The sequence below is a fragment of the Centrocercus urophasianus genome, unplaced genomic scaffold (genome assembly GCF_019232065.1).
Source record: "Centrocercus urophasianus isolate 14NV4802_14NV808 unplaced genomic scaffold, USGS_Curo_1.0 seq_20, whole genome shotgun sequence".
NCBI classification, from domain to species: domain Eukaryota; kingdom Metazoa; phylum Chordata; class Aves; order Galliformes; family Phasianidae; genus Centrocercus; species Centrocercus urophasianus.
Window position 1 is genome coordinate 19,340,730 of NW_024884756.1, and position 26,585 is coordinate 19,367,314.

At 35.4% G+C, this 26,585-nt stretch overlaps 1 protein-coding gene across 1 annotated transcript in view; it reads left to right on the forward strand.

The window, feature by feature from the left end:
• Nucleotides 1-26,585, forward strand: part of LOC122162181 (sodium channel protein type 1 subunit alpha) — a 104,284-nt gene that overhangs the window by 49,266 nt on the left and 28,433 nt on the right. The window contains exons 6-22 of the mRNA XM_042822303.1: nucleotides 1,573-1,691; nucleotides 5,658-5,747; nucleotides 6,489-6,617; nucleotides 7,322-7,413; nucleotides 8,352-8,624; nucleotides 14,903-14,966; nucleotides 15,591-15,732; nucleotides 15,882-16,088; nucleotides 16,430-16,735; nucleotides 17,474-17,854; nucleotides 19,031-19,163; nucleotides 19,688-19,926; nucleotides 22,203-22,376; nucleotides 22,973-23,329; nucleotides 24,014-24,493; nucleotides 25,569-25,686; nucleotides 26,258-26,412. Of these exons, the coding sequence (XP_042678237.1) occupies nucleotides 1,573-1,691; nucleotides 5,658-5,747; nucleotides 6,489-6,617; nucleotides 7,322-7,413; nucleotides 8,352-8,624; nucleotides 14,903-14,966; nucleotides 15,591-15,732; nucleotides 15,882-16,088; nucleotides 16,430-16,735; nucleotides 17,474-17,854; nucleotides 19,031-19,163; nucleotides 19,688-19,926; nucleotides 22,203-22,376; nucleotides 22,973-23,329; nucleotides 24,014-24,493; nucleotides 25,569-25,686; nucleotides 26,258-26,412 (3,459 nt within the window). The remainder of the gene's footprint in view (nucleotides 1-1,572; nucleotides 1,692-5,657; nucleotides 5,748-6,488; nucleotides 6,618-7,321; nucleotides 7,414-8,351; nucleotides 8,625-14,902; nucleotides 14,967-15,590; nucleotides 15,733-15,881; nucleotides 16,089-16,429; nucleotides 16,736-17,473; nucleotides 17,855-19,030; nucleotides 19,164-19,687; nucleotides 19,927-22,202; nucleotides 22,377-22,972; nucleotides 23,330-24,013; nucleotides 24,494-25,568; nucleotides 25,687-26,257; nucleotides 26,413-26,585) is intronic.

Below are 26,585 nucleotides of genomic sequence, written 5' to 3' on the forward strand. Positions count from 1 at the left end.
CATATTTAAAATGAAACCTTAATTCAAGGTCAAGTGAACTGCAGTTACCCTTGAAAGATCATTTGTTATCTGTAATCTAACTGGAAATTTAGGAGCATTAGCTCAGTTCCTATCCTGTTGTTCGGTTTCATCCTGCAGATTCTACATCTCTGTGCAGAAGCAGGAAAAACAAATACATCTCTCATAGCTTTTCTACATATATTGAGTTGGTGTTCAAGATTCAGTATTAATGACACTTAGTATTAAGGGCTTTGATCTGTGTTACCAGGTGTGCTACATAGAGCCAGAACAGAGGCAGCTCAGGGAAGAAGACAGAAAGTGATTTAGGGCTGGGAGAGCTTTTACTCAGTGCTCATCCCCTTCTACTCTGCCTTCTGTTCTTAGTATCCACCACAGGCTTGTGGAAACCATTATTTCTGCAACTCCCTCTGCCTCCTGGATGCTGCTAGCAATTGGTATCATTACTTCATGGTCTGTACACACTAAGCATCGTGAATATAAGCAGACTGAAGAGCTGTCTTCCTTGAAAATTCTTGACATGTTTTTCTCAGACTTATAGCCTTCCCAGAAATAGTTCTGTACACTGCTTGCCATCAGTCAGTAAACTTCATGTCTTGCTCCACCTTCACAGATAACCAGAAGAGATCAGTATCTCCTTTCTCACATTTCCAGTGGCATCCTAGCTTACGGCTCACTTCTTCAGCAATGTAATGATAAGCAAGGAAGCTTTATCATAGTTTGTCCAAGAATAAACAACCCTAACAAAACAGAAAAAGCAATTTTAGAGATTTCTCATTGCTGGTTTCTTCAATACCTTTAATTCTGCTTGAATTTAGGCAGGAATCCTTGTGCATGCAGATCTCTTCCAAATTACCAATTCTTCCTTCTGCAGTGCTTTTTGTTCTCTTTTTGTTTGTTTCTACATTTGAAGATCACCTCAGTGCCACAAAGCAACTTGGCAGTCTGCATTTCCAATGTTGTATTGTCAGTTGTTGCAGCCACAATGGGCTGCAGTGTAAGCAATTTTTTTCAGAGTTTCCCTGAATTTTATGCACTTGTTAGTGGTTAAAATAAAATCTAACACAATGTATGTGTTCTGGGAAGGATTTACAACTTCAAAATACAGTTTTGCAGGGTGGTCATCTAGGATGTGTTTCTTATTCTCCTCAGGTAAGGTATACTTGGATGCCCACAGTCCTCAGAGATTCATGACTACATGTGTTTTTCCTATTTCTCTTTATCCTTAGCACAAACTTTGGAAACTATAAACACAATTAAAATTTTTGTTAATCATTTCTGCATCTTTTGCTACAAGAAGTGAATAATATAACTGATATTGTTTAACAAAGCAGTATTACAAAAGCATTAATGAAATGAATATTCTATATTTAAAATTATATTTTTGGACATCAGGTAAGTACTGGCAGTAAGTTTTATTTCAAAAGTGTGTCACGCATTTTGTATGTTAACTATTCAGAAACTCATGAATTTTCTGACTGTCATTTAGAAAGGTTTAAAATAAGCATCTACAGTGAATACACACTTACAAAAATTTTTGTTTTTCTTTTTCAGACTTTTATAGTATTGAATAAAGGGAAGGCAATATTCCGATTCAGTGCCACCTCTGCCCTGTACATTTTAACTCCATTCAATCCTCTTAGAAAAATAGCTATTAAGATTTTGGTACATTCATATCCTTTTGCAATTTTGGTTCATGAAAAAAAACTCATATTTCTATTTCATTGCAAATAGAAGTTTTTCATATGTTATTTTTTTTCAGCATTAGAATTATGGTAAGTTTCTATCAATACAAGGAAATTTGAATATATTATTTAAATACATTTGATTATATTATTCAAATACATCATAGCTATCCTGTCAAATTTTGATACTTTAATTATGGAAATTTACAGATGGATTAGAAAAATCACTAATCTCTGGATCTGTAAATCTTTTTTTAAAACAGTCTTGTTAATTTAAAGACAATTGAAATATGCAGGAATATTTCAGAAAAATTTCTCCAGATTTATGTTAATATTAAATTGTTACATGCTTCTGATTCTTTTTTTGTGCTATGAAACCTATCAGTAGTAGAAATGACATTTAGTAATGAAAGCATTTTGTACTCATAAATTCCAGAAAAGCTCTCTGTTTTAAAATTTTACAATCTAGTTCATTGAAAATATCATAAGCCACTGCCAGAAAGCAGCAGCAGCAGCATTGCAGGCAGTTTGCAATGTCTTTGTATGTGCAAATAATTAATGATTGGGGGATCATAACTGATGGGACTGTGCATGATACAAGGTTTTAGTCTGGTATCTAGATTGGTGCCTGATGTTCATAACAGCTGATGGACATTTCTAGAGAATGAGGTTTTTGTGCAACTTGTTGTACAACCCCAGGAGTGGGAAAGCAATCACCACATGGAAACGTTAGCGTAACAGTAAAAGTAGAGCAGTTACTCAAAGGCAGAAGTCTAAGACTTACTAAAGATTGCTGGGGCAATTTTCTAAATATTTTCTAAGTATTTGGCTAAGAAGAATAAAATGGAGGGCTGCTGCTGATTCAGTAGACCTTTTCCTCTAAGCTCTCTCGAAGTTAAAGCAATGAGAGGAGGGATGGAAAGTGCCTGGAAAGAAGAGAGCAGCTGGGGACAGTAAGGGACCTGACAGACCTGCAGGCATCATAGTGATGATGGTGAGAAAACGGAGCCAGTACAGTCAGATTGAAGTTATTTTTATCTTAAATACAGAAGTGGTTTTTTTGTTTGTTTTGTTTTGTTTTGTTTGTTTGTTTTATCTTAAATGGAAGGACAGGTTTGTGGGGTTTTTTGTTTGTTTATTTGTTTTTAATTCAATACAAAGCAAACACTGCAAGTAATAATGTGTTTGGTCACCTACAATGTTCCATAATGCATTTTAGGTTTTGGATACTTATATTTTGTCAAGGTTAGCTTATAAGATTTTTTTTAAAAAAAAAAAAAGGCAGTAATGTTGTTTACTATTTTTACTAATCCTATGACTTTTATCAGTAAACTCTACTGCCCTGCTTTGAGGCAGGAGTTTGGCATTGTAATCTCTGTAAAAGAACAGTGCCTTTTGCTTTCTGTGCAAAAGATGTATTTTGAGCACAGCAAAACTGGTGCATCTTGGAGAATCTCCACATACATGTCCTCTGAATTCCCTGAACCTCTGTATATGGGGCTCCAACCACATGTGCCCAGACACACAATCAGATGTTGTTCACTCAGCAAGGAGTCAGAGTGTGTCTCTTCTAGAGCTCTGAGACTTCTGATATTGTTCTTACTTCACTGTTGGTACCTATTGTAATAGCAGTCCCCAAGAATTGGTAACAGATTGAATTTCTCTGCTGACTCACCCCCTGGTATTCTGCCTGCTTGACTCAAGGTAAATTATTCAGTTTTGAAGGCAACACAAGGGTGATGGAGGATGGCCAGACTTATGCAATGAATGGGAACAAATGGAAAAGTTAGAAGAGATGGGGGTGAGAAGACAAAAAAAATGCAGGCAACAGTGGCTGGAGTTGCAGGGTGCAAGGAGTATTAGAAAGGATCAAGGAGAAGCAGAAGAGAAAAAGTGGTACCTTGGAAAGTATCTCTATGCTAGCTAGCCTTTGGAAACTGAAATTAGTGATATTCAGTATTTTCTCACTACCAGGAGCTATCTGGAAAACCAACTAGCAGTGTTTTTGTTGTTTTTTTTTTTCCAGATTTCCATCTTCCACAAAGTCTATCAGGCAGTAGGCCACTTCATCTGTTCCAGGAAGTGGCTGGCTTGAGGTTGAGCAGTAGCTCTAAATGAAAACCGTTCCTGTGCAGGAAGAGTGTGAAAAAGAAATCACTATATATCAGAATTGTTCACATATGTGTATAGTTGTATTCTTATATAATATAAAATACTAAATTAAGGGAAGTTTGAGATTGTAATACACTCAAAATGTGAGAGAAGTGGAAAAAGAGGCACAGGCACTGAATGTACCAATTATGTTTGAGGTTCTCATATGGAAAGCATGGCCAGGTTTAAGACTTCAAAGTACACTATCCCAGCTGAGCATCTGTTCATCTGTTCCCTTTAAGAGTGAACAGCACTTTGGCCATGCAAATCAAACCCATGGTGAGTTGTGTACAGACTGAGCAGTGTGCAAGAACCTACCTGTGGCCTTTGTTATTAATGATACAGAGCTGTAAACCCACAATGTACCACACAAAACTAAAAACTCAGCTCTCCCAAAAAGGCATTTAACTTCTTTAACTGAAGCTACAAACGTCTCCCAGCTTTATTCCTAAAATTCACAAGGATCCAAGATTTAGATTTTTGTAGATACTTCATTTCCTACATAGCTGAAAGATCTAGAACAAAGAAGGAAGAGATCCTTCTGGCAAATTCGATTTGATGCACAGTGCTGATTTGCTCAGAGAAGACAGTGCTTCATGTCTGCCAAAGGAGTTTTTTAGGCCTTCTTCAGTCTGATTCCTCACTTCTGAACACTGGCCATTTTGATTTAACATTCTTTCAAAGTAGTTTTGTATGTGATATACATGGTGATAGAGCTCTTTGCTTAGCCCTGTAAAAGTCATGACAGCCTTCTTTATGCTTCAGCATCAAACATATGTATTTAGCACCAAGAATATTATCTGAATGGATAGTGTTTATCCTACTGGCATAGATCACATTTCTGCCATTTTTAAGAATATTCCTAAAATAAGAATCTTGTTTGTTTTCCAGAGTGCTGTATTTCTAATTACATTTTATGTACTTTTTTTATGAGATAAATGAAACTTCCAGGAGATATCTCCATGTTTTTCAACTACCAAAATTAATTCTCTTTGGACAAGGAAATTTCTCAATTAAATAAATTCAGAATCTTGAATCCTGCCTGTGGACTGTGCACACAAGCGCCACATAGGATAATAATTAATTATTCTACGCAAATAACAATGATTTTTGCTATTCAAAGCTTGTATGACAGTGTAATCCCCCAAATGAGTTGTCACTTTAATGAAAGGTATCACTATATTTACTGCTTATTCAACAGTTTAGATAAATGTCACCTATAGAAATTGGGCAGGTAAATACTTCCCTGTGATTTGAATGTTAACTTGAAAGTATATGCTTGAGTCTGAATGCTTTAAGTAATTATCTGAAAGCTAGCACGAATTTTCTGCAAAATTTAGGTTGAAATGTAACTTTTCCTCCTCCTCTTTCATTTACAGTGAAGGTTGCTCTTTTGTTTGCTTAGTTATATTTTTATGCTAAAAAAAAAAAAAAAAAAAAAAAAAAAAAAAACAAGACAAAACAAAAAACCCTCAAACTAAAAAATGCTATGTACCTATTTTTTTTTTTCAATGAAATTAAAATTCTTGGGCTCTTACATGCAACTTCATTTGTAAATACTTTTCATGCAAGTATTTTTAAGGAATATAACATATAAAAAGATGACTAAAGGAAAAATTAATGTCAAACGTTTGGCATAAAAGTGTATGTAGTATTGCCTATTTTCTGCTGCCATCGTGTGGCTACTTTGGATCAGGTTTTAGTCTACACAGTTACAAATGGTAATATTTTACTGCACTTAAAATCTATGGTTGATGTGACATTGCTTGAATTGCTATTGTAATTCCCTTAACTATGATTTACATTATTCAGCATGCTTATTATGTGCACTATTTTGACCAACTGTGTGTTTATGACCATGAGTAACCCTCCGGACTGGACCAAGAATGTAGAGTAAGTTGCACATTTTACTCAAAGATATCCATGCCTCTGACAGTTCCTCAGTAAGTCAGTATGCTTGCAACTGCAGTTGTGTACTGGCTGGAACTATCATGAAATAGTAATAGTATTTCCTCTCTATACTATGTAGAAATATTGGATAATTATTCAAATCTATTTCTGGGAGAATATTTGGGTTGACAAAAATAGAAGTTATTTATGGATATTGTTGTACTTGGATTCCACTAGTTCTTTATTATCTTCATGGTTTAGCATCTACACCATGTGTTAATGCCACTACATTAAGAGTAGAACTGTGGCTATTTGTAGATGCCAGGTAAAGACAGCATATATCCACATGTATTCTTAAAGTGAAATGTATTCTTAAAGTGAAACTTTATGTGCATGCTTGTATTCTCCCTTTTCTAAAGTTAATACTAGTTGGATTCGATTTTAGTGGTTCTGACAGTATCCAGTATCTTATGCTCACAATGTTCTTGGATCACAGAATGGATGTAGTATAATTTTAAACTGAGTGTCACTGATAATTTAAAAAAAAAACGTTATATATTTTATGGTTTTATTTCTTTGATTTATGCATAAGATCAGTAATTCTGTATTTAATGTGCATGAATTCAGAAATATATACAGTAAGTATAAAGCATGTCAAAAGACACTGCTTTTTACCACATTTCTTTTCAGTGCAAGTGTAGAATATTATTACTTATTTCAATTAATTTTTCTGATATTTTCCAGGTACACCTTCACTGGAATATATACGTTTGAGTCGCTTATAAAAATTATTGCAAGAGGCTTTTGCTTAGAAGATTTTACTTTTCTTCGAGATCCATGGAACTGGCTCGATTTCACTGTCATTACCTTTGCGTAAGTTTTTGTTTTTTTCCTTTCCTTCGAAAGTGAAGGGCAAAAAGGGCATGAAATTAGTATCAATACATATCAATTTCATCAAATAGAAATACTTCTATGAATTTACTTTGTCTAAAACAATTTTCACATTCTAATGTGAATATATTGATGTAAAACATAAATACTGCGGAAGCCATTAGTTCAGTTAGTATTAGGCTAATTTCATGTCCTGCATTTTTTTCTCTGAGCAGAAAAGGAGCATCCCTTTGACTTCATTCCACAAACTTACCAATCTAGTCTAGATAAATTTTAGGCTTTGAAAGTTAAATCACTGTGATTCACTTCAGAGAAGTTAAAATTAACTGAAGGCCCTGAAAGCATATTAATGCAAGGCAAACTGCAATGAAAGGTAAACCTCTGACTGTTGCTATTTAATTTTTTGCTAAAAACGCCAAAGTGGTCTTGATGAAAGACCCAAGTAAGTAGCATAAACTTTGCCTCAATTCTGAGTAACTGTGATTTAATCCTACAGGTATGTAACAGAATTTGTAAACCTAGGCAATGTTTCAGCTCTTCGAACTTTCAGAGTATTGAGAGCTTTGAAAACTATTTCTGTAATCCCAGGTAAGAAGTAACTGGTGTAAGGTGTTAGGCCCCTTGTACCTCCCAACTGTTCCTTTTTATCCTGTCATTGTGTTTGTGTGTGAACTCCCCTATTACAGATATGTGACAGAGTTTGTGGACCTGGGCAATGTCTCAGCGCTGAGAACATTCAGAGTTCTCCGAGCTTTGAAAACAATATCAGTCATTCCAGGTGAGAGCTAGGTTAAACACTGAGGCTGACTGTTGTTCCACAAAGGCTATACTCACGTTTTTGAAGCATAAGCCTTATTTCTTTCCACAAAAAAAAAGAAAAAGAAAAAAAAAAAAAAAAAGCAGGAATTGGAAGATATCAGAATTTACTGAAATCTCTGATTCATTGCTTTTTAACATGAGCTCTTTTGAAATCAGCCTTTGAGTTTAACAGATTCTTGCATGAGACATTGCAATACAAAGCGTGTGTGGTTTTCACCTTCTGATGTCAAGCTTTCTTCTCCACATTCAATGAATATCAGTTACCCTGAAGTTTTCTTACCCATATGTATTTTACCTACATGATGTTGTGTTGTATTTGTTGTGGATTTTGTGTCTTAAAAATAGAACTGTTTTAAATGTTGATTAAGTAACAAAGTTAATGGAATAAGATAATAAAGAATAGCATGGGCATTGCATGGGGGATTTATTATCTTAAACTTCTATGATTTTCCAAACCATCTCCAGTTTTATAGCATTAAATTTAACTGAATTTTTTTATAAACAGGCTCTTTACTACTGTCTTCTAATTCTAGTATGTTATAAAACTGTTAATAGCAAAGGTTTGGGGCAAGAGGTATTGACAAACAAAAAGAAAGAAGACTTTTCTTCAAGATTCATGTATAGCATGAATAACGAAGTCACTTGTTTTAGTATTAAAACAAGTATTTTGAAATATATGCAACTCATTCCATTTACTGTTTCAAATGAACATACACTTTGGCTTTTTATTCATTTTCACAAGTGAAAAAGCTCTTCACAAAAGTGTTATTTCACAGACATTATGATCATTTATTTGGGCTTCTGCATGAAATCTATAACTTTACTGGGAGATACTGTCATTTTTTATGCTTTAAAAATCTTTTGAACACCAGAATAAAAATTCCTTTACATTTTCAGGCTTGAAGACTATTGTGGGAGCCCTAATTCAGTCTGTGAAGAAGCTCTCGGATGTTATGATCCTGACTGTGTTTTGTCTGAGTGTATTTGCACTAATAGGGCTGCAGCTGTTCATGGGCAACTTGAGGAATAAATGTCTGCAGTGGCCTCCAGAAAATTTCACTCTGGAAACAAATATAACTTCCCAGCTCAACAGCACCATTGGTGAAAATGGTACACTGGTTAATTCAACAGTGACTCCATTTGACTGGAAGGGGTACATTGAGGATGAAAGTAAGTATTGTCAGCATAATTGTTATTAAAATGTTCTATAAATGGCTCAGTTCTTAAGAATAAGATATATCTCAAAGCAAGTTTATCAAAGACTGTTGTGTCATTTCTGACAGATATCAGAGACTTCTGACTTCCAGTGAGAGAATCCAGTGAAGTGCTTAGAATTATCACCACACATCCATTCTTGTACTTCACCACTCCCATACTTAGAAAAGTTTATTTATGGTCTGACATAACTTTATGTTGAAATTTAAGTTTATTGTTCTTATCAGCTTCACCACAGGCCTGAAAAATAAATTATTCCCCAACCTTAATCAGTGTCTCCGAGATATTTAGAGACTGCACTCAAGTTACCATGCTCTGTTCTCTTCACTTTCAATCTTTTTTCCATCATGTTTTTTCTCTGAAGATTTATTTTTTAGATCTAAATCTCTCTTCTATATTCTTTCTTGCTCACAAACATCCTTCTTATGGCACAGAAGCCACATCCAAGCATTTCACCTCCCTGTGTCGCCTGCTGGTTGGGTTAAGCTGGCAAGAGGCAGTCTAGAAGGACTGTGCTGCAGCATAGTAACTTGTGCTTTATATATCTTCCGCTAGTGTTTTCCTTTGTTTACAACTCTAGCATCATTAAATCAAGTTCAGCTTGTGATCTTCCTGCCTCCTGAATCTTTTACAGACATTAAACGCATTAGGTTTTCACTTTGTATTTGCACAGTTCACTGTTCCAGCCTGAAAAGCGCCGTTTTCTCTGACCATCTTTGTGACTCTCCTGGATCTTTTAAATTGTAACGATTTCCTGAGACCTACCTGTCACCCTTATGAGATCAGTATCATTCACAAATTTGACAAGATCATATTAGTTAAAATCTTGAGTAGCACTGATCTCAGACAAGTCTCCTCAGAACTCATTTTGATGCATCTTTCCATTTTGATCATTTCCCATCATATGATCTTCCAAGCTAACACGGATAGTTTGGCAAACTGAAAGTAAACAAACAAATGTATTTCAATACAGTGAAATGTGAGATTGCAAACCTAAGATCCTTGCTTTAAATATCAGTACTGGACAATTTGTAGCAAGACAGGTTCACATGCATAAAGAGTGTACTTGGTAGCATACATCATCTCTAAGAATGAAAAAATTGAAAGGAAGAAGGAAAAGTGAGAGGAAAGGGAAAATTAATAACAGTAGTTAGCTGTGAGAAAGTGCTGGGGTCCCCAGGTGAGTTTCATCCCCTAAGTGTTCTTTCTGGTGCAGTAGGTGATTACCCCGTACTACTTTTCCCATAGTAATCATATATTTTTCATTAGAGTCTGCTCATACTCCCTGTGGGTTTTTCATACTTACAAAGCTATTAGCACTAATTGGAACATGCTTTAATCAGGGTGGGTTCTGAATGACCAGTTGAATTTTAAGCTCATACATGCATGTTATAAGGTCACCTAATACAAACCAAAAGCTACAGCAAATAAGTAGGAAAAAGCTGGAGGGGGAAGGGGATGATTTTCACACTGGGGACAATTGCTTTCCATGAACACCTGCTGTAGCAACGCTGTATTTGCAAACATATTAAAAAAAAACAAAAACAAAAACAAAAACAAAAAACCACCATGAGAATAAGCAAATGAAAAACAGGAGAACAAAGGAAAAGTAGTGCCACAGAGGCATTGCAAAGCACTGTCACAGCAGCTTGTGTGAAAGGTTGCAGAGCTGCAACTGAGAGGCAAGATGCAGAAATGTGATTAGAACGTCCTTAGCAAGGCACCTAAGGCACTTTGGAGCAGACAGGACTCTAACAAATAGAGACTGAAACTCTGCAGTCAAAAGCTAAGTGGTATCCTGTTCACATAAATAAATTATTGACTAGGAAGGCAGTATTACCCCTGTATTTAGCACTGCTGCAGTTGCTACTGGAATACTATAAAAAGTTCAATTTAGATGGAATGTTGAAAAAAATGGGGGATGTGCAGAAAAGAGTACAGTGATTAACAGGCTAGAAAACATGCTTTATACCAAGATAGGCCAGAAGCTCAGCCTACTTAGCATATCAAAGAGAAAGTTTAAGGGGTGATCTGATCACAGTTAAGAAAAACCTCATGGGGAACAGATATTTCATCACAGACATATCTTTGATCTCACAGGCAAAGATATAACAGGTACAATAGCTGTATGTCAAAGGCAGTTTTCAAATAGAAGTAATTCTAACTATCATCATGCAACTGATCAGTTACCTCGATTGACTTCCATCTAAATTTCTTAAATTAGGATGTAATCTTCTTCTGAAACAACACTTAAACTTGTGAATACAGAGAGATCCCATGCTGTAGTGTACAGCAAAGATTAAGCAAGGGAGACTGCATGTTTCAAGGTCAGACTTCATTTTCTGTCTCTTTTAACAAAGAATCTATAAACTAAAGCTCTGATTTCATTTGGCTTCAAGGAGACCCAAAGTCCCTTGAAAAATCTTGCTGCATTAATTATAGAAAATACTTTAATGAATGGCTCCTTCAACCTGTGGTGTTATTTACATAGAAATTCATATTTGTTATGAAATTATGAATCTTATTATGAAGCTAATAAGCTTTTCCTTTCTTACAGACAGTTTCACAGAAAAGAAATGATCTTGCATCTTCCTGTTCTTTTTTCACATTGGCTATTGGGATATGGAAGTGGTTCTTAAACTAGTTGTTTTGCAGGAGAGTAAGAAAGGTCTTAACTGGAACTCAATGCAGTACAATGGCTCTGTCTAGTAGAAATTATAATTGTTTTAAATGGCTAATAGTTGTGTATATTGCACAAAAAAAGGCATATAAGCCATGTGTTTTCCTCTGAGCTCAATTTTGGGAATATCACAGAGAGAGACTTAATGTAGGCATTGCTGTCATGAATGAGCCAAGCACTCTCTTTTCCCATGTTCAGAGATATGGAATCTGGTAAAATTAATGGTAGATCCATTTATCTCATTAAGTCTTTCATAAACAAAGTTTTCTGGGAAATAAATATTGCACTGACTGACCAAAGACACAGTTATTAATTATTGTTTCCTAATATGCATTATGTGTTTCAAGGCATGTTATTGTACATACTAGGTAGACTGTTAGAGCAATTCTAAAATCTGTCGCTGCTTCTTACAGAATTATTCATGTGATGCTTACATTATGTACTCTTCTGCTGAACTGCTCAGCTCAAGAACATGAGATCAAATTGTCTTGGCTTAGCAAAGTCTTAAGGGATGTCTCTGTGCCAGCTCTGTTCTTTCTTTCCTTGTAATTGAGTTGAAATATCTATTCTCTCTTTGCCTCTTTCTTTTAGTGCTCTCTCCGTACTTTTAGTTTTTAAATAAAGATGTTTATTTCATCTTAAACATATTGCCAGTGAGTCTTCTATGAAGTAGATGGAAACAGCCTAAAAGAAATAAATGGGCTGATCAGGTAGGTGCGGAACTCTCGAAGACCAAGTCTGATAGAAAAGACAAGTCATCTCCTCAGTCACTTGAAAGGATTAAGAAGCTGCAGTCAGCAGTGCATAGAGATGCATGATATTTGCCTGAAATCCAGAGGAATGGAGTCTCAGGGCCAGCCCAGATGCTTTTCTAGATGTCCTAGTACAAAATCGTTGTGGGCCGAGTTTGGTAATGCTGACCCCACAACATACGGGTTTGTCTCTTCAGTAGTGTTGCAAATGCTTCTTAAGTACGCTTTCTGCTTATCTGATGCCAGATGATCTTGCAAGAGCTGCTGGGTTTCACAGGGGTTTCATCCTTGTCCTGTCACTGAGTGTTCCTCCTCATTAACTGATGATTTTCCTCAGACTATTTACTTATGAAGCACAGACTTTTCTTCAGTCTGTGTGAAACATCTCAGTATTTGTTTCATGAAATAACAATTATGCTCAGTCATTACCCTAAATTTACCCAGACAACTGTAAGTTCCCTTGAACTGAAGTACTTGCCTGCCAGGGATTTTTTCCACATTTTCTCTCCAAATAAAGGGAAACCAGCCATGTGCCTTGAATGTAGCGAGAGCCTTTTCACGTCACACTGGCAAAATACCATTGTGAATTTTGCGTTTAGTTAGGGGCATGTACTTACACAGTTTTGTTCAGCTTGTGTTGTTAGAACAATTTTCCTGTCATGACAATATTTTGAGCATTTGTATCTGCCATCCTGCATAATGTGGTTGTATCAGAGTATGCAGAGAAAGCCTATTGGCTATTGCCTGTGGAACTGGCAGGTCAGCAGGCTTCACAGCACATCTTGTCCAAAGTTTTCACACCAGCCTTCTTCTAGTGGTTTGGTTCAACTACTGCAATGCCGTTAACGAATGACTGCCCTTTGTATACTTTATCAGGTCAGGTTTGTGTTCTTCCTAACCAGCTGTTAAGTTCCAACATGTTTTAAGCACGATTAGCTGACATCATGCAGAATAAGGTTTCTTTCAAATGGGTCAGCTGTGGTCAGCATCAAGCCAGCTAACTTTCCTACTTGCAGGTCAACACATTGCAATTCTGCAATGCATGCCAACCCAACATGACAGCAGCAGCACACAGGAGACTGTACCCTGTATGGCCGAGTAGATACTGAAACTGACTCCTTCACAGTGTCAAACACGATCTACATACAGCTGCTAACCTATGGCCTACCTCCTGCGGTCAGCAACATGTTATGCCTATGACTGGTGGCATCTCCTCAAACCCAGTACTCAGTGGTAACCTTCTTCAAGTTTGCTTCTGTAGCAGCCTGACTTCACCAGCACAGTATATGCAGCTACAGCCAAGTTTGAGCTCAGTTGTGCTGGTAGTACTTCAGTTGAGGCCATTTTAAGGAGACCAGCAGGTCAGCTCTGTGGAGCAGAAAACCAGTGGGAGTTTTAATTCTCCTCAGGCAGCAAAAAAGGAACAGTTCAAAAGTGCAGCAGCTGCAGAAGTGCTATTGTAAAAGTCTGCTTTGAGGAGAAAAAAACCAAATTCAAGTAGATAGTGAATGTGCATCGTAATAGGCACAACTTTTTGCTCATCATCTCTTTATTCTTCTAAGGACAGATAGGTCAATGTTGTTGCTGTCTAAACCATCTGAAAAGCCCCTTAAGTTCAGGATTACTAAACAGCTTTTGAGATGCTTAGTTACAGAGTGATTTGGTGGAACCTTCCCATTATTTCTTTCCCAAGGTTATAAATAATTTCATCATATATACATATCACCTACCTACACAAATGAATATTGCAGTTATTTGATTTAGATATATACCGAACTGTATACCAATCATAAGTCGCACTGCAGACTGTGAGTGCCCATAATAGTGAGAGCCCTTGGGAGCCAGATGATTTTTGCAGAGTTCACTTATCATAGAATCATTAAGGCTCAAAAGGCCTTTAAGATCATCTATTCTAACCATCAGCCCATTCCTGTTCTAAACCTTGTCCCTCAGTGCCACATCTACTCTTTTCTTGAAAATCTCCAGGGGTGGTAACTCCCTGGTCAGCCTGTTCCAATACCTCGCCGTTCTTTCAGAAAATAATTTTTTTGTAATATCCAACATGAACCTCCCCTGGTTCTACTTTAGGACATTCCCTCTCATCCTATCGCTGTTACCTGGGAGAAGAATCTTCTTCATCAGAACCTCCTCTCAGCTAGTTGTACAGAGTGACAAGATTTCCCCTGAGCCTTCTCTTCTCCAGACTGAATAATGCCAGTTTCCTCAGACACTCCTCATAATACTTGTGCTCCAGATCTTTCACAGCTTCATTGCCCTTCTCTGGACACGTTTCAGGGCCTCAATATTGTCCTTGCAGTGAGGGAGATATGAGATAACTGCCACATGCATTGGTAAGTGGCCAACTGGAACTTTTGTCAATGCTGATCAGAAAGTTTCCCTCCTTAAAACAAATTATCAGTACCTTTCTTTTTTCAGCTACAATTTAATTGTAAGTGTACAGTACAATGTCGTAAGTTTTTAGTTAGTTCATTGGTCAGTCTGAAAGGAGAACGGTAGAATTCATTTACATCCAGCAGCGTTCTTTGGGATTTTTAGTGCATTTTGGTATTTTAACAATAAGCTGAGAGATGATTTTTAGTGCAATTTGTGGTGGCATTTACTCCAAGTTACACTCCTGCTGAAACAATGCTAATATTCATTTAAAGATGTATCTGAAATCATATTATTTATAGATCTAGACTATTTGTTTCAGAGAGCTTCAGTTGTTAAAAACAAAAGAACAAACTCACAGATCAATATTCAGAATTTTATTAATTTTTTGGAAATTCTTTCCTAAACAGGTCATTTTTATTTTCTGGAAGGGCAAAATGATGCTCTCCTTTGTGGAAACAGTTCTGATGCTGGGTAAGACAAATTTTTGAGAGATTTTTTTCACAGTGTATAAATTAGATCCATCTTAAGGTATACATCGTATATTTTGAGTGAATATATTCTTTCACATAAGAAGTGATATTAGGATTTTGCATTGCAATTTGGATCAGAGTTCCTGATCCATTGGCAACGTTGTACACCATTGAGCTCAGTGAACTGCTTAATGAGCTTAGTATTTGCATGGCTGAATCAGTAATTTGCAATTAATGTAGCTACTGCTGGGCATGAGAAGCAGCAGATGGCACAGCTAGAAAACACCAGCTATGTTCCAGTTCCTGCTGCATGCAGGAGTACTATCACATTCAGTAGCAGGCAGTAGTTTTCACAATGACATTAGTTACAGCGTTAATAATTAAAGGAATTGTTTGATTTACATTTCAGAAGTTTAGATTCAGCTTTTCATAGTAGGTTTTTATTTGTGCCTTTCCTGTATAATTTTTTAGTGTTCTTTAAAAATTCTCGATTATAAATCACAATTTCTGGTGTTTCTAGTCTGATTAACCGAAGAAAAATACACTTTTAATCACAATCTTCTGTATGTTCCAATTGATAATACTAAAATAACTATATAAGATGACAGCCAGTTTGTCTTTGCAGGCAGTGTCCAGAAGGTTACACGTGTGTGAAAGCTGGTAGAAATCCCAATTATGGCTACACAAGTTTTGACACTTTCAGCTGGGCTTTCTTGTCACTGTTTCGTTTGATGACCCAAGACTTCTGGGAAAATCTTTATCAGCTGGTGAGAATTTTGTTATGGGTGATAGACTAAACATGTTTTTACCTGTAATGTAAGAAGTCTAAAATCAGTTATGTTATCTTACTTTTCAAAGTATAAGAAACAGAACTTTGTCTACCTATTCTTGCTTATGAATGCATTTTTGTTTCCAGACACTACGTGCTGCTGGGAAAACATACATGATATTTTTTGTTTTGGTGATTTTTCTGGGCTCCTTCTATCTGATCAACTTGATCCTGGCTGTGGTTGCCATGGCTTACGAAGAGCAGAACCAAGCAACCCTGGAAGAAGCAGAGCAGAAAGAGGCAGAATTTCAACAAATGCTGGAACAGCTAAAGAAGCAGCAAGAAGCAGCTCAGGTATAATTTAATGGCTTAATAAAGCGCATAACAGGAATTCTTGTAGAGATACTTAAATCCCTGTTTTTTGAATTTGGAGATTAAAACCACTGTGCTGGACTTTCAGTATTGGAGTTAGCTCAGAGATTTTCTCTTCTGCATTGTACTGAGAACAACTGAGGCATAGTCAAGAATATTCAGAACCAGGAATATATTGTTATGTTTTTCTTTAGTCATCAGTACAGTTTGTAAGTGATAAGACTTTGGGGGTAAGGGGGTCTAAAAATTCTGTACAAGTAAAATTTAACTGTTTTGATGTCATGGTTTGCTGAGTGACATGAATTCATTCTGTGATGTGACAGGCAGCAGCAGTGGCAGCGGCGGCAGTAACAGCATCTGCAGAGTCCAGGGAACCCAGTGTCGCGGGAGGAGCAGGTGGGCTTTCAGAAAGTTCCTCAGAGGCTTCCAAATTGAGCTCAAAGAGTGCCAAAGAGAGGAGAAATAGAAGGAAAAAAAGAAAACAGAAAGAACAGTCTGGAGGAGAGGAAAAAGATGAAGATGAATTTCACAAGTCTGAATCAGAAGACAGCATCAGAAGAAAAGGTTTCCGGTTATCTATTGAAGGCAATAGGCTGACATATGAAAAGAAATACTCTTCTCCACATCAGGTATTGCATACTGCATGTGTTATTTTTGATAGAAGCATATATTTAAAGCATCGTAGGCTGTTATAAAACAAGTTTCCTGGTACAGTAATGTGAACCTACTGCTTAAAGAAAAGAAACCAGGATTTTCATTAAATTTTCTCATTCTTGTTTGCACCTGAGAGAAAGTGCTGTAGGGGCTAGGCTGTCTTGTAAAAAAAGACAAAACATCAGAGTGAAATTTAACTTCATATACCTGCTCTTGTAAAAACATTGTTCAAAAATCATATTAAAAATATTCTTCAGCTGATTCAGTTAGTTTCTTAGAATGATTATACATTTTCTGTTCTTATTAAGATGTTATGGTGTCTTTCCATTATGGTAGCCTTACATTTTCCTCCTGCTTCGATGATTTTGGAGGTTGGTTCAATATGTGAAGGATGCTGCTGCATATATGAAAAAACATGCATGTTTATAATGCATTTTTGCTTGATGGATATTGTTCAACCACCCAGCTACTTTAGCAGACATTAGGAACAAATTTCATTAGTGCTCAAAACTGGTTTTGTTTTAAAAATCCATGAGCAGAGGTATTTCTTCTTGCAAAATATGGTGAACGTACAAAATATTCACAGTAGCGTTAACTTCTGCTAAAAGTGGTTAACATCATGTAAGAAAAAAAATGAAAAAGATATGTGGTACTAATGGCAATACTAAGTTTGAAGTTTTCAGTTAATAATCACAAATTTTGTTTGCCTACAGTCTTTGCTGAGCATTCGTGGCTCCCTGTTTTCCCCAAGGCGCAACAGCAGAACAAGTCTTTTCAGCTTCAGAGGTAGAGCAAAGGATATAGGATCTGAAAATGACTTTGCTGATGATGAGCACAGCACTTTTGAAGACAATGATAGCAGAAGAGATTCTCTCTTTGTGCCGCGCAGACACGGTGAACGGCGCAACAGTAACATTAGTCAGGCCAGTAGGTCATCCAGGATGCTGGCAGTGTTTCCAGTGAATGGGAAGATGCACAGCACTGTGGATTGCAATGGGGTGGTTTCCCTGGTTGGTGGACCATCTGTTCCTACATCGCCTGTTGGACAGCTTCTGCCAGAGGTGATAATAGATAAACCAGCTACTGATGACAATGTAAGAAAGTTTTAAACAGCTTAGGCATCATGGCCTTTTCTTACTGCACCAGCCAGTGTTACCTACAGAATGGAATCCTTGGCAATGCTTCCTGGTTGGTCAAGCTGTGAATGCCCCTGCATCTTGTAAAATCTTTAATAAATTAAACAGAAATGATAGTTTGCATTTACTTACTAATATTCTCATAACTAACAAATGCAATTTGCAGTTTCCACATAGTAAAACATTATCTATACATCCACAAAAGCACTACACTGTATTACCAGGCCATGCATTCATTTCGCTGCTATAAATGTCTGGCTGGTTATGGTCCACAAAATCAAAGTTGCTATACGAGTGAGAACAGTATACAAAAATGTTATCATATGTCTGCAATCAGTAAGACACTGCTATTACCAGTATATCAAAATTAGCATTATCGGTTAATTTTGATAATATACGATTCTATATCAGACCCACTAAAAATGTAAGGAAGTAGGCAGTTCTTTATTACCATTTGTTTCTTCTTTCTATATATTTCCATCCTTTGCTGGTGGAGTTCTGTAGTATAAATGCATAGTTAATTGGAATATTGCATTTCTGCACACACTACCAAAAATACAAATTATAAATGTCTGTGTGAACATATTTGCAGCACATATTGCTGTCACTGTGTATGTGTATGCAGATAGGAGAGGAGATCACTGAAATAAATTTCTTAGTTCAAAATTGTCTACTCACATTAATTAGAAATATACTAGCATGAGGAAGCATGAGGAAGTCATACTTTTCTTACTTGCTACAATTTGTCTAGTGTAAAAAACTATTATGTCATAGGAAATTGAATATTCTGTCAGTGAGAGCAAGGAAAAAATAGTTTGCAAAAAAAGTACAATTTTTTTAATTCAGTCCTAATTCAGTCCTTTTCATATCTTTAAATAATTCTTCTAAGCTTGAAGGAAAGAAATGCAGTAGTTAAGTGAATAAACTCTCACTAAATCTTGAACAGTTAGGTAACTATTACCTATTATCATTTAAAAATTATCTTAAAGATATTAAAAAGTAAGAAAAGTCTGACAAGATAAAACTTGAAGTGCACGAAGCACGTATATATGCATATTAATAACAGGGATCTATGTAGTATTTGTCTATTTTATTATTCAAATGTGGTCTCACCTATTACTGTTCCCTGTGTAGGGCACCACTACAGAGACAGAAATGAGGAAGAGAATATCAGGCTCTTTGCATGTTTCTATGGACTATCTGGAAGATCCAGCTTTAAGAGAGAGAGCAATGAGCATTGCTAGCATCCTTACAAACACTGTGGAAGGTGTGTGTTATACATAGCTTAATGCCATATTTTTCCTGAAAATCTGATTTGAAACTTAAAAACTGACTTAAAATACCTTAATAGATACTGTCCAACAAACCAGTGAATATTTATCAGTACACTCAGAGGCCTATATTCAATAAAGTCATTAAATAAGTAAGCATTTCTAGTTCATTGTTTTGCTACCATCTACCCTGTGCTTGCTGGGACTACAAAGTTCTGTTTGACGACAACAACTGAGGGGATGCTTATACATATTATTAAAAAAACACTTCACTGTACACAAAAAGATAATAGAATATTTTTCAAATATATAACTGTATATACATATTTTTAGTAGTTATATTATTCAGTTACTCTTTAAAAGCTCAGCTGTATGTGATAAAAATGTTTTTTTTTGTACTAGGAATGGATAAAAATTATAAAAGATATGCCACTATAGACTGATAACTTGACTGGTATAACTCATCTAGCCTAGAGAATGCTAGAACAATCATGTACTTATGAATTTTGCTTTCCCACAGAACTCGAAGAATCAAGACAGAAATGCCCACCGTGTTGGTATAAATTTGCAAATATTTTCTTGATCTGGGACTGCAGTCCTCATTGGTTGAAAGTAAAGCATATTGTCAACTTAGTTGTAATGGATCCGTTTGTTGACCTGGCTATTACAATTTGCATTGTTTTAAATACACTCTTTATGGCCATGGAGCATTATCCGATGACTGATGAATTCAATAACGTACTTTCAGTTGGAAATCTGGTAAGTCTGTTGCTTTTTTTGTGTTTATGTTTTTCAAGGAAGTATGTCTGTTTGTTTGTACCTCTTTAGAAAGCAGATTTACTGACCATTTGTTACCCTCCTAATAGATTCTATCGTAACATTTTTGGATTGCATAACTTAGAATTCTGTAAAATCAATATTTTCCTGTGTTCTGGAAAACCAAATTAAATATTTAAAAAAAATGGCACCACTGCTACATTAAGTCTATATTAAATAGAAGTTGATTTATCTGGCTACTAAACCAGGAAATGCATTACTTCCATGAAAAAGACACCATGGAATAAATGTGTTTCTTCTTCAATCAATACAATACAAATGTGTAAATTATGAATGTGTTTTTAATTGCTTTCGTCTCTTTGCACTGTTTCCTGAGTATGGGTTTACAGTCACTAGAAGAGCCATTTAAAAGCATTTCTAGAATTTTCTTCTTTAAATGAACTTTTATGTGGATACGTGGATTGTTCTCTATGTATGCTTATTCTAAGTATGAGAAATGTCCCACAGTAATTATTCTTCTTACAGTCTTTTATATTTTTTAGAATCAGAAAATTAGTAAGGTAACTTTTTTATCATGTTGTCAACTATATTTTCTCCCTTCAACTTCAAGAAGATAAATTATTAAAGAATTCAGTAGTTAATTTTCTGTAGCTATGATGCTTTTGAACTGACAGGTTTGATCACACAGAAGTATCTGTGGCTGCAGTCCTACTTCATCTCTTATTTTAAGAATTGATTTCTTATAACGTGATTTTTTAAAATCCTTGTTCTGTAATGAAGGAAAAAGTATCTCAGACCAAATAAATAACTACAGAATTCAGAAAGGAAAATTAATAGACAAATTCCTAACCAAATTTCATATACTTATAATAAAGGAACCTCTGAATATGTTGTATTGTAGCAGTTTATCTTGTATTATAGCTTGTATATATATATATATATATATTACAGTCTTACTTGCCAATCAGGAAAATATATAAATATTGGTGAATATTAGACTGGAAAGAGAGTGTGAGAGAGGTTGGCTGTAAGCACCATCCTCTTTCAATCTTAAGTTTCTTTCTCAAAGCAGAAGCTATCAGGGTTCTCCTGCTCCCATAGTTTATCTTTAAATGCCCTTGAGAACTTCACTGTCACAATGGTTAGGAACTTTATTCCTATTTTCACATGGTATTTATTCATTCCCACTTCTTCCATGGTGGTTTTAATTCTCTGTAATAACTATAACTTTTCCTCTCCAGTGCTTGCATCTGTGATGTATTTAGAAGTAATAAAATCTATCTTGAGAATTTATGTTCCTACACTGAAGAAGTCAGAATCTTGTCCAGATCCCGATTATCCCAGTTATTCTCTTTAGCTGTTGCAGTTTCTGTTCAACTTGAAAACTGAGTTATCAAAAACCAAAAGGAAAGACAAATAACCAGCACTGTGCAGAGCTCAGCTAGCCTTTAATGGTGGCTTTCATACTTTCTTATCCTATAAGAAATTCTAATACTCAGAATCACAACTGCTTTCTCTTAAACCTACTCAGGCTCAGTACCTTGGTGGCTCCCTAAATATGATTCCTGCTTCATTAAGAATATTGAACTCCACGATAGGAAATTATTATCAGAAATATCATGTTTAAAATGCACTTCTAAATGTTATTTCAGTCCTGACTTAAAAACAATTGAGCCAATTGGCTTTACTGAGCTTACTGACAACACCCACATAGAAGTTTCTTCAGCTTCTGCAAATTGTCGTATCTCTGTTGATCTCCAGCTGTTATAAATAATCTTATTTCTGTTGAACTGAATGGAATTATTGTAGGGTGTGTAAGCAAAGGAGCTACTCATCAGGAGTCTTAGACTTGGCCTCATTCATAATGCTGTATAATGTAATAAGTGTACCAAAAATTATGTTATGCCATATAATTTCTTGGAAAGCATTCTGGTTTATGCCATGAAAATCAAATTAAGGATATTGTTTGTACAATACATGAGGAAGCCCGTATCCTGATATAATTGAAATTGGATTACAAATGTTATAAACCAGAAGTTTACATAATGTCTTTTTCAGCTTAGAATTTAATTATTTGAAAAAAATTGGTTGGTTTATATGACCTCTGTTAAGGTAAGGTGGTCATAATATATCACCACAGTGAACTGTTTTTAAGTTTCAGTTTTGGATGAGGCTAATTTCCGATAGGTAGCCTGGACAACAGCTAAACCTGCAATATTATAATTTGCAAAAAATAACCATCTGCACTCTGAATTCAGGTCTTCACTGGAATCTTCACAGCAGAGATGTTTCTCAAGATAATTGCAATGGATCCTTACTATTATTTTCAAGAAGGCTGGAATATTTTTGATGGATTTATTGTAACCCTTAGCTTGGTTGAGCTTGGTCTTGCAGATGTAGAAGGGCTCTCAGTTCTTCGATCATTCAGATTGGTAAATATACATCAATTGCACCGATTATTCAATGGGACTTCATTAGTTTGTTTTTTTTCCCCTTAAAAATTTTCATTGTTTGCTACGATACTGATTCTGAAGTCTCTTTCAGCAGTACAAATCCATACAAATCCATATTTGATACCTTACTGTCTTCAGCATGAATCAGTAGAGATCCAGAAAAATAAATAGCAATGGGTGTCTTGGCCTATTTCCAATCTATTTATTATATGTACACACTTTAAACATCCTACTATGCAGACTCTTTAGATAGATGTATTGTGCTCTGATTAATATCACAGGAGAAGATCCATTGTGTAAATAACTGCAGAAAAGTAGCCCCATTTATTTTAAAAGATGGACCCTAAATTTTAAACTCTGACAGATTGTTTCTTGGGTTTGGGGGAAAACTATGCTTTGAAGTTATCAAGCTCTAACTTTGCAAAATTTTGTGACTGACCTTTTGAACATCATGCATGTAGAAAAGAACATAAACTTTCAACAGGAGGCATTTTTTTGCAGTAGTGTCTTTCCATAAAAATATCTTTGTATTTTTTGTTTCTGCTTGTCCTAACTCTGTTTTTCTTTTCTTCCAGTTACGAGTCTTCAAATTAGCAAAATCCTGGCCAACTCTAAATATGCTGATTAAGATTATTGGCAACTCAGTGGGAGCTCTGGGAAATTTGACTCTCGTTCTGGCCATCATTGTGTTCATTTTTGCTGTTGTTGGGATGCAGCTGTTTGGGAAAAACTATAAGGAATGTGTCTGCAAAATTGCAAGTGATTGTGTACTTCCACGATGGCACATGCAAGATTTTTTTCACTCTTTTTTGATCGTATTCCGAGTGCTGTGTGGAGAATGGATAGAAACAATGTGGGACTGCATGGAGGTTGCAGGCCAAGCAATGTGCCTTACTGTCTTCATGATGGTCATGGTGATTGGAAACTTAGTGGTATGTAATCAAAACATTTACGAAATACTCTTCAATAACAGAGTGGGTTCAATTCTGAAGAGAACTAAGTGTTCTGGCTCTACTTCAATAAAGCACTTAGGCTGGTAGTTTCAAGTGTAAGAGATTTTTTGGATACAGAACAAAGTATTCTGTACCTCGTGATATTAAAAAGCTAAGATGATGTTAGAGTGAGCTCTTAGTCACATTCTTAATTTGTCTTTTGGCTGTTTCTAAATATTTGTTCTCCAAACAATTTTAGTTTATGGGCTCTTAATAAATCATTTGCTGTAATTTTATTATTATTTATAACATAGGATTAGTCATCTAAATCTTGTTTCTACTGTGTGAAGGAATAAGTTAAACAATTTTATGATGCTGAATAGCAAGTTTGTTATCTCAGGTGATAAGATTTTTCTAACAAAATATTTATACGCCATCTGGATTTAAGAATGTGTTTACACATATTCATCAGTTGAAATATTTTTTTAATAATAAACAAGACACAATCAAAACAAACAAATACCCTCCGTTTTTCATGGGGTAAGAGTTCTGAGGGTGCTTTTATTTTGTTTTTGTGAACTATTGAGATTTCAGCCTTCAATGCTGCTAATAGGACTTTTTAAACAAAGAACAAGTTCTTTGTTGACATGAATTTTAGAATGCTCTTTTTTCATCTTTCTGCAGGTACTGAACCTATTTTTGGCCTTGCTGCTGAGCTCATTTAGTGCTGACAACCTTGCTGTGACAGATGATGATAATGAAATGAACAATCTCCAAATTGCAGTAGCAAGAATGCAGAAGGGCATAGACTATGTGAAAAGAAAAGCGCGTGAATTCATCCAAAAAGCTTTCGTTAAAAAACAAAAAGCTTTAGATGAAATCAAACCACTTGAAGATTTGAACAACAAAAACAGTTGTATTTCCAACCATACTGCAGAATTGAGCAAGGACCATGATTATATTAAAGATGTGAATGGAACAACTAGTGGCATAGGCACAGGCAGCAGTGTGGAGAAATATATAATTGATGAAAGTGATTATATGTCATTCATAAACAACCCAAGCCTGACTGTGACAGTGCCCATTGCTGTGGGTGAATCTGACTTTGAAAATTTAAATACAGAGGAGTTTAGTAGTGAATCAGACCTGGAGGAGAGCAAAGAGGTATTTAGATACTTTGTGCATTTCTCTTGATCCCTTCTGCATGTTTTTCTTTACTCAGCCCAAGCCAGTGTATTCAGTAATTCACCATTTGTTATTTTGACACTTCTTTATAGAGTAAGTGTATGAAAGAGGGCTTAATTCTTGATGAGCAGAAATGTGAGAAGGGGTTAAAAATTACTACAGTTCCAACAGGAGGTAAGATGCAAAGGAATGAGGAACCAAGATAATCAAGAGCTGCTTATGACCTATGTTTTGTTGAGAACTGTATTTTAGAAAAACTGTTAATTAGCACTGCTGATTTTAAAGAATTTAATTTTGGTGTCCAAAATGCATGAAAGAGAATGGTGAATTGAAAGGAAAAGTAAATATTTTTTCCAAAATGAAAAGGTTTTTAAAGTTTTGAAAAGTATTTTCAAAATGAATTTGAATGGCAAAATATACTGCAAAGGATGAGTTCTGAGTGTTGGATTGCTAGAAGAAAATACTATTTTTATTAAAATTAAAAAGGCAATATTTAGGTGAAAACAGAATTTTAAAATAAAACCTCTATAAACTGTTTCTCGTGAAAATTAATGACTGAAGCTAAAACTGGATATCTTTACCCATTTTCTTGCTAAAGATATTGTCCTCCACCTGTAGAATACAGCCTTCTATGCTTATCAGTGTTTTTTTTTTCTCCTCTTTTCTTTCAGCTGCCACCTCATTTCTATAGTTATATTTGGGCTGTTACCTGCTTTTCAGTAGACTTAACAGGTTGCTGGATATATATTTAAGTTGCACTCTGTCCAGGATAAGAGATCTTTACCACTACTAGTTAGTTGTGGTCATAAATCTTTGCAGGCTTAGAACCATTATTTATATTTTGTAATTTAAAATCTATTTTTCTTTAATCCTTATTAAGATCAATACTGTACAAAGGAAAATTTAAAAACTGTACAAATTTCCCTTCAGTTTGTCAGCAATTAACTTGCACTGAATACCAGAACAAAAGAACTATTAAATTATTCTGGAAAATACTAATATTTTCCTAAAAGTATTTAATGGAGATTTGTGATTCTTTTTCTTTTTTTTACAGAAGCTAAATATGTCCAGCTCATCTGAAGGCAGCACAGTTGACATTGGACTTCCTGCAGAAGAGCAACCAGAAGCTGAACCTGAGGAATCCATGGAGCCAGAGGCCTGCTTCACTGAAGGTGTCTGAGACAAAAAAAATCCAAACTTATTTATGAAATATGGAACAATTAATTGTCAAAACTAGTTCTTAATATTTGTGTTTAATTATTTACTTTTTTTTCAGTTTTTAAACTTTGATTGGAAGCAGTAATGCTTTTAGACCATAATTCACCATGTGGATATTGAATTTAGTATCTCACACAAAAGAAAGTACAATAAAACATTTGCCCAAGAATTACCATATAGACTTTAATTTTGAATGAATTAATATATTTTTTATTTGTTACTTTATAATTTAGCTTTATGTTGCATGAATTTTTATCTTTTTGCATATAGTGTATTGAGCAGTTAATTCTTGATAAATAAGAAATACTTTTTCTCATCCATTCTTTGAATTGTAAATTTCAATTGTCTCATTGTTATATTTTATTGCTTTGAAGGAGAAAAAGACCATCTAGATGAAAATCCTCTGACCTTTTACTAAATAGCATAGCTTCTGGAAATGCTGTGTTGTGTTACTAAGTACACACAGCCAACAGTTACGTAATTCAACAAAATCTTTCTTTTTCTCAATACATATGCTGTTGTAAGGCTGTGTACGGAGGTTCAAGTGCTGTCAAGTAAGTATAGAAGAAGGGAGAGGAAAGCAGTGGTGGAATCTTAGAAAAACATGCTTCAGAATTGTTGAACACAACTGGTTTGAGACTTTCATTGTCTTTATGATTCTCCTCAGCAGTGGAGCCCTGGTGAGTAAAACATGAAGAGAGTATTGTAACTGCTCTCGGAAAACATTGTTTTAACTTAGTTAAAAGGCATGTAATTTCATGTTTTCAAAGGATCAGGACTTTAAAAAACAGGTAGAAAAAGTCTCTTCTCAATAATATGTCCAAAAAGAACAGATATAATTGATTAGAGAATT